This window comes from Mya arenaria, chromosome 1 (genome assembly GCF_026914265.1).
Source record: "Mya arenaria isolate MELC-2E11 chromosome 1, ASM2691426v1".
Lineage (NCBI taxonomy): Eukaryota > Metazoa > Mollusca > Bivalvia > Myida > Myidae > Mya > Mya arenaria.
Window position 1 is genome coordinate 41,134,475 of NC_069122.1, and position 8,343 is coordinate 41,142,817.

The 8,343-nt window shown below is 42.6% G+C and overlaps 2 protein-coding genes across 2 annotated transcripts; both read right to left on the bottom strand.

Moving 5' to 3' along the window:
* Positions 1–6,755: 6,755 nt before the first annotated feature.
* Positions 6,756–7,838, bottom strand: LOC128227125 (ribosome-binding protein 1-like). The gene has a single exon (XM_052937355.1). The coding sequence runs from the start codon at positions 7,836–7,838 to the stop codon at positions 6,756–6,758; it is 1,083 nt and encodes a 360-aa protein (XP_052793315.1).
* An 81-nt stretch (positions 7,839–7,919) lies between these two features.
* Positions 7,920–8,294, bottom strand: LOC128227132 (ribosome-binding protein 1-like). Its single transcript, XM_052937369.1, has one exon. It carries the CDS (start codon positions 8,292–8,294, stop codon positions 7,920–7,922), a length of 375 nt encoding a protein of 124 aa, XP_052793329.1.
* Between the last annotated feature and the right edge of the window lie 49 nt (positions 8,295–8,343).

Below are 8,343 nucleotides of genomic sequence, written 5' to 3' on the forward strand. Positions count from 1 at the left end.
ACGACCCACACGCGCGTCGTTCTATCTAAATAAGCAAAAAAATAAATAATATGTAATATGATGTGATGAACCAAACCTAAAGTAAATTTGGAACCAAATGTATAGTTTCATGCCGAACGTAACGTTTGTAGGCGTCTGACGTCCACCTACCGGCCTCTTTTATCTGTTCCGTGGTGCAACCCACCATAGCGGCGGTTGTGGCTGCCCCAATGCGAAAAGAATGTGTGTTATACTTTGCAAATTCGAGGTTCATAACAGATAAACATTTTTTTAATACAGAAGAAAACTGTGTGCGTGTTAGAGGAGTACCATCCATATGACACAGCAACGGACCGTTAATCTTTGGCCTGCGTGCCAGAAAAATATTTAAACTGTGTACAGGGCAAACACTTTTACCGGTTTTATTGATCTGAATAATATAACCCTTTGACTCTTTATCCGTCTTTGAATTGCGAAGTGTAAGCAATAAATTGCCGTCGCTCGTATATCTTACATCACTAAATGCTAACGTGTGATTTACAACAGACTGTCGTGTTACGGCTAATTCTCCTCCGCGGAAGAACCCAAAGAAAGCTAAAGTGTATGCCGCTGTAAATAGGGCACTTTCGTACATATTTATACACATGGATGGGAATGTTTCAACAATAAGGCATACTAATTGTGCCGTTATTGGAAGTCGCGTTGTATGTGCGCGTGTATTCCTTCCCATGCCTGTTATAATTTTAGTGTTTATATAATTTTCGGTGGTATCCGCGAACCCAAAAAGCTTGCATTGGGCACCGATAGCACATTTATAGAGGCGAGCTGTATTGGCGGTTAAGCCATCAAGTGACAAAGATGAGAAAAACAATACCAAATTGTCAACGGATGGAGGCCACAAATTTGGCAATTGATACGTAAGCCTAAAATTAGAGAACCGGTTTAAACCGACTTGATACGACTGGAATGTATTGCCGGACATAGAACAGCCAATTAGTCGTCGAGCCTCATTTCGTAAATCATGCTCTGAAAAAGTGGTGGAATTGGTGCCCTTTCTGCCAAGTCGGGTACCAGCTGGCGAAGGCGCGCCCACTGCTTTCGTGAAATAGAATCAGCGATATTATTAAGTTTTGTTCGAATACGGACAGCCTTAAACAAAATATTATGGCGCATGCATCTTAACACAAAATGTCTGAGAATGTGCATAACGCGTTTGGATTTCGCAGACTTTTTATTGATTATGGCAACTAAAGCCTCGTTATCGATTCGTAAAATTATCTTTTTATTTTTTAGTTCGGGACCCCAAAGATACAAGCTAAGCAGCACAGGGACCATTTCTAAAAACGTTATGTTTTCCATGACTTCATGTTTGCTCCAGTCAAGAGGCCATGGAAAAAATGCCCAATTGCCGTTTAAGTAACAGCCGCCGCCAAGGTCGGCTCTACCCGCGCTGTCGGTAAAAAGTTGTAAATGTTCGTTTTCCAACCAAGCATTTTCGGGAATGTGAACATACCCCATTGAAACTTGTTAAGAAAAACAGCCACATGCGGAAGTCCTCGCGCATTCCTTCTGTTATCCTTATTTTATGAAATTCGTGTTTTATACCGGACATTGCATCATACAATCGCCGCAAAAAAGCTCTGCTTGAACGAATTGCCTGGCCGAAAAAGCAAAATTTACCAGCGAGTGACTGAATGTCTCGCAACGTTATTTTCTTCCTAGTTATATAGAGCAAAATTAGGGACTTCAACTCTGCGATTTTGTGCTGGGGTATTCTAATAAGCATTTGTGAAGAATCAATTTCCAAACCCAGAAAAACTATTACAGTGGAAGGGTCCGTGCTTTTTCCATCGTTAATTGGTACACCCAATTGTACACATACTTGATGGAAAGTGGAAAGTAAATGTTGGCAGTTGCCAGTTCCATGTGCCCCGCAAAATATGAAATCGTCCAGATAATGATCAAGTGATGGAATTTTTGAAATGTCTTTTACCAGCCAATGGATAAAGGTCGAAAATGCCTCGAAATAATATGGTGCACAACTGGCGCCAAAAGGTAAATTTAAGTTTACATAAATTTTGCCATCAAATTTAATGCCTAATAATTCGAAGTCTTTAGGTGATATTGGAAGTAGCCGGAATGCAGATTTTATATCACGCTTTGCCATTAACGTTGATCTTCCCAATTGAAATATCATGTCTGCCACTGTGTCAAATTTTGTGTACGATACTGATTTTAATTAACTAACTATGCCGTCATTAACACTACCGCCAGCCCGTGGATAGCTTAAATGAGTGATAAGGCGCCAACCGCCATCAGACTTCGGTACCAAGCCTATGGGAGAAATTCGAAGATTTTTAAACGGTGGACTAAAGAACGGCCCGGCCATTCGGCCCTCCAATATTTCTTTTTCCAATTTATCGAAAACTACGCTTGGTCGGAGTTTAGCCGATCGCAAGTTTTTTGCATCGATGGGTTCGCGCGACCCTTCAAATCCTAAACTAAAACCAAATAGGAAACCATTCTTTAACAATGTTGCATGGACCTTATCGGGATATCGCTGTAAAAATGCGTCTAAATTTGATGTGTTTATGGGGCTGTAGCCGGGGTACTTAAGACGACGGACGGGGCACGAATCGTTGTTAGTAACGGGGGGAGAACTTGGACCCGAGGTAAGGGCGAGTAAAGGAACGACCCCGGACGAGTGGAAACCTTGTCCGCGCGAGGTGAGCTGCGTCACGGACAGGTCGGGGCCCGGGGTATGGGACAGAACGTCTTTGGCTAACGCAAGACCTACAAGGATGATCAAGATTGCAGAACATACAACTATGTCGGTAAGCACAAACTATTCGATGGCATTGTCTATAATTGAAATCGAAGCATTTCTTCTCGGCGAGTTTGCCAATATTGCTTACCACTGCCAAGGACGGACCCATGCAAAGGAGCCACAATTCGTAATCTATTTTTGCGAAGGACAGGCCAGTTGGGTCGGCGGCTAATCTAAGTCTAAACTGCTGGTCATAATCACGCCAGCCTAGGCCGGCGTGCTTTTTGGCAGCTAGCCGGATGTCACGGCCATATTTTAACAATTCCTGAGTCCTGCCCGGATGAGCAGCCAAAAAATGGACATGTAGACTAAGAAAGCATCTGTCCACGAACTGATTTCGTTAACTTTTTGTTGTGCGGACTTGTTGTCAATAATTAGCCGACCGTCCTGGCCTATCATTAACGATTTATTTGACTCCTCGACACCTGATTTAGAATCAATCAAAGAAGAGAATTCTACAAATGCACCAGACACAATTTTATTCTTAATCTGATGCGAGATGTTGCACCCAACATTTGAAAAGACACTTGGCATCTGATTCACTGTGTTATCAATAACCGTTAAAGGCAACGGATCAGAAAAGAAATGTTCCGTACCTGCACCTTGTTCACCGTTCGCGACCAATACCTGCGGAATGCTGATGGGCCCATTCAATGGCTGGAGGCCTTCCAGGGCGGCGGTTTGTAAACCGTTGCCAGCGAGGAATGATGACGCGACCTGAGGTGTGGGTACCCTCCCCGTATTAGCCAAGTGTATGGGCGCTATAGGACCATCATCTGCAAGAGCCACAGTACCGGTAGTCAGCGCCACAGATGCATCAGCTGTAGCCGCGGCTAGACCGGAATTCACCGTCGGGGCTGATGCGGGGACTGCTGCGATTGTGTTTGATTTGGGCGTCTGGCCTGTCTGTACTGGAGGGGTCCTCCTTGCCCGCTTAGCGGCCCGAAACTCTTCCACAATATCTCGAAGCGGGAATGCCATCCGGAAAAAGAAAGCAAAATCAATAACCGTCGTCTGACGTATAAATATTTACAATTTATATATAAATATGTATGTGCGTGTTTTAAAACCTCATTCCTCGACAAATTGATCGAGTTCTTGATAAAGTAGACAAAACAAAGTAAAATAGAAACATTTATTTAATGATTTGAATGTATATGTAATGTTCTGTACTATAATTCATCAACTAACTAAGCAAAACTATTGTAATTCGAACAACTAATTTTTTCTTAAATAGCAATCCTAGCTCTTAAAAAACTGACCTTTCGGTTCGACTGCCTGAACGAAAGTGAATCGGTGGGGTTGCGCGCTCGATTTAGCGCATGCGCTGAATCTCTTTTTAAGTTTAAACCAATGAAATGCTTTAACGAAATGGCGGGCGCGGGAATCTTTTGATTACGTAATACTGTAAGGCGCCCTCAAGCGGATCTGTTGAATGATTAGATGTGTATTGCTAACGTAAACATAGAGGTGATGAAACGGGTTGATTATTCTCGATAACAACAGCTATTTTATAGTTAATAGCTGGTATTACTGTCATGGTCGCAATGATGGAGAGGAGAACAAGGTCATCCGCTAGTTATTTTTATTGCTAAGGTAACCATGATTTCCAATTGGTATTTAGCGTCTGACGTCCAAATAAAATGGACATCAAGCCCATAAATCCAGAATTTTAAACCCCGAAATTTATGAATTCGAATCCAGAAAGTTAGGATTTGAAATCAAGAAATCCAAGACTTCCAACTCCAAATCTTTATTAAATATGGAGTTGTTAAAACTTTAGAATAATTTATGCTCTCATCAATTGGTATGTAAAGCTCATAAATAAAATTGGATCCATCTTAAAATCAATTTTAGATAGGTACGGATAAGTTAGAATTGGTGCTATCTACCAATCATCGGCTGCCTTCATTTATTGAGTAAGAGCCCTTTTTAATTAATGTAAATAGCTCCATGCGTCATTTATTGAAAGCACTAAATACATTCTTCCTAGCAATAATTTTATAATGAAAGCAACAAATAATTTGAGACCTTTTCAAATCATTAAAAGAGTTCTTCAATTATTTCAAGATTTGTCTAATGATTTGAAGAGCTATTCAACTATTTGAAGAAATGTGCAGGTTTTGTATTCCGTACGAAAAGCATCAAGAATCGGTACAAAATATAAAGATTGCTTATTTAACGTACTAACATAATGATTCATCTATAATGACTGTATACATGATTAATAAAAGCAAGCTCAACATTCATTTGACGAAATAGTTGGAACATTTTCATTTTCTGTTTTTTTTTTATTCTTCAAATGACTAAAGGCGAACTGTTTATGTTTAGATCTTCTCTTATATCTTTGTAGGATCAACTTTGCTTCGACACCGTTCAAAAAGACATGCAACAGTGCTCAAGCAGCAGGGTGAAGAACCGTTCTCATGTAAGTTCATCCTTATGCACCAGTCAATTGTAACCACGCCCCCCCCCCCCAGGTCCGGGGGTATACCGGAGATGGCCGTGGAAATTGGCCGTGTTTTTACCTTTCAGGTGGCCCGCAGTGCCGGGTGAATGCGGTGGTTTTGTCTTTGCGCAAAATATAGGGGGGAATGGGCCTAACCTAAGAACCCTGGGTGCGGGGTCATTTGGCGGGGATTTAACCATCAGTTCGTCACCGCAGGGCGGGGATTTTACTCGGGGCTGGCTGGACCGAAAGTCAAAAGTCCCCGCTATTCCCCGGAGGGGGGGGGGCGTGGTTACAATTGACTGGTGCATTACTGCATTCCTTCCTCAAATGCAGCAAATATTAAACAACTATATTACGCAAATTACTGTAGACTAAGCTTCATTTGGCAGTTGCCGTCACATTCGGAACTCCTCGGCCATTCTTATCAAAAACATCCTCGGATGTATACGGTCGGTTTACATACTCAGAAATCGGTATGTTTCAGTCCGCTGCAAGTAGATTGTGTAGTATTTTAATTTAGCAGTTAAAACTTAATGACTTTAATCTTGGGAATCTTAATAATGTTTGCAATAATACACTTCACTGGCAATCAATTTAAACTTAGACCAATAAATACAAGCTAAAACATTACATTTAATTAATGATATAATCAAAAAATATGAACTACTTCTACTGATGTATCGGCATACACCCGAGGTTGTTAACGATAAAAATGGACGAGGAGCTCCGAATGATGACGTCATTCTGCATACTGTAAAGTGTCATTCGGAACACCTCGGCCATTTTTCATCGAAAACAACCTCGTATTCAGTAGGAGAAGTTCGTACTTCAAACCATTCAGCTTCAAAACCTATAAGCATGGAAGGTAGCTAATGGTCTGAGATGGTATAACCATGCACTGTCTTTAGTTAATAAAAAGCAATAAGGTATGAAACAATGAGTAGGCACTTCCGCATTGGTGTAATTTGCCATCCGAGTTGGTTTCCGAGGGAAAATTGCCGAGATGCTCCGATTTAGTGCAAGGAAAACGAAGCAAATTTCAGTAAAAGTTTTTATCTCTCTTAGTTTCGCATAATTATGCTCCTCGCGGGAAGACAAGGGCCGAACATCCGTTGTTAAAAATTGTTATAGCCAAACACTCAAGTTCAAATATATGAACTATTGTGCCTCTTCCAATTGTACCTTTTTTCAGACGACGGTCAGGTGAAAAGCCGTGTTAAACTTCAAATGTCACATGGCGGACGCAACATGGCCGAATGTCCCTTTGATCCGCAATATTACAAGTTAGCCGACTCCCCGTTCATTTCCCTCTTTGTTCGTTTCGTTACTTCTTTCCCTTTTTCGGATCATTCATTATATCTTAGTCCATACAATCCTCCTTAAAACGACATGGTTCCTTGTCCCTGCTGTATTGTTTTGGTCTTTGTTTCAACACTTGTTACATTTTTCATTCGGTCGCTTGTTCCTTTAATCATTCGTTTGCTGTTTACGTCTCTATCATTCGATCGTTTGTTCTTTCCGTCCTTCGTGTGTACTATCCGTCTTTCGTTTGTACCAGCCATCCTTCGTTTGTTCTCTCCATCCTTTGTACCCTCCGTCCTTCGTTTGTACCATCCATCCTTCGTTTTTATTCCTTCCAGTCTTCGTTTTTACTCTCCAGCCTTCGTTTGTACCCTCCGTCCTTCGTTTGTACCCTCCGTCCTTCGTTTGTTCCTTCCGTCCTTCGTTTGTACCTTCCATCCATCGTTTGTACCTTCCGTCCTTCGATTGTACCATCCGTCCTTCGTTTGTACCATCCGTCCTTCGTTTGTACATTCCATCCATCGTTTGTACCTTCCGTCCTTCGTTTGTACCCTCCATCCTTCGTTTGTACCATCCGTCCTTCGTTTGTACCTTCCGTCCTTCGTTTGTACCTTCCGTCCTTCGTTTGTACCTTCCGTCCTTCGTTTGTACCATCCGTCCTTCGTTTGTACCCTCCATCCTTCGTTTGTACCTTCCGTCCTTCGTTTGTACCTTCCATCCATCGTTTGTACCTTCCGTCCTTTGATTGTACCTTCCGTCCTTCGTTTGTATCATCCGGCCTTCGTTTGTACCCTCCATCCTATGTTTGTACCTTACGTCCTTCGTTTGTACCATCCGTCCTTCGTTTGTACCCTCCATCCTTCGTTTGTACCTTACGTCCTTCGTTTGTACCCTCCATCCTTCGTTTGTACCTTCCGTCCTTCGTTTGTACCATCCGTCCTTCGTTTGTACCCTCCATCCTTCGTTTGTACCTTCCGTCCTTCGTTTGTACCTTCCGTCCTTCGTTTGTACCATCCGTCCTTCGTTTGTACCCTCCATCCTTCGTTTGTACCTTCCGTCCTTCGTTTGTACCCTCCGTCCTTCGTTTGTACCATCCGTCCTTCGTTTGTACCCTCCATCCTTCGTTTGTACCATCCGTCCTTCGTTTGTACCCTCCATCATTCGTTTGTACCATCCGTCCTTCGTTTGTACCTTCCGTCCTTCGTTTGTACCATCCGTCCTTCGTTTGTACCCTCCATCCTTCGTTTGTACCTTCCGTCCTTCGTTTGTACCTTCCATCCATCGTTTGTACCTTCCGTCTTTTGATTGTACCTTCCGTCCTTCGTTTGTATCATCCGGCCTTCGTTTGTACCCTCCATCCTATGTTTGTACCTTACGTCCTTCGTTTGTACCATCCGTCCTTCGTTTGTACCCTCCATCCTTCGTTTGTACCTTACGTCCTTCGTTTGTACCCTCCATCCTTCGTTTGTACCTTCCGTCCTTCGTTTGTACCATCCGTCCTTCGTTTGTACCCTCCATCCTTCGTTTGTACCTTCCGTCCTTCGTTTGTACCTTCCGTCCTTCGTTTGTACCATCCGTCCTTCGTTTGTACCCTCCATCCTTCGTTTGTACCTTCCGTCCTTCGTTTGTACCCTCCGTCCTTCGTTTGTACCATCCGTCCTTCGTTTGTACCCTCCATCCTTCGTTTGTACCATCCGTCCTTCGTTTGTACCCTCCATCATTCGTTTGTACCATCCGTCCTTCGTTTGTACCCTCCGTTTTTATTCCTTCCACTCCACTCTTT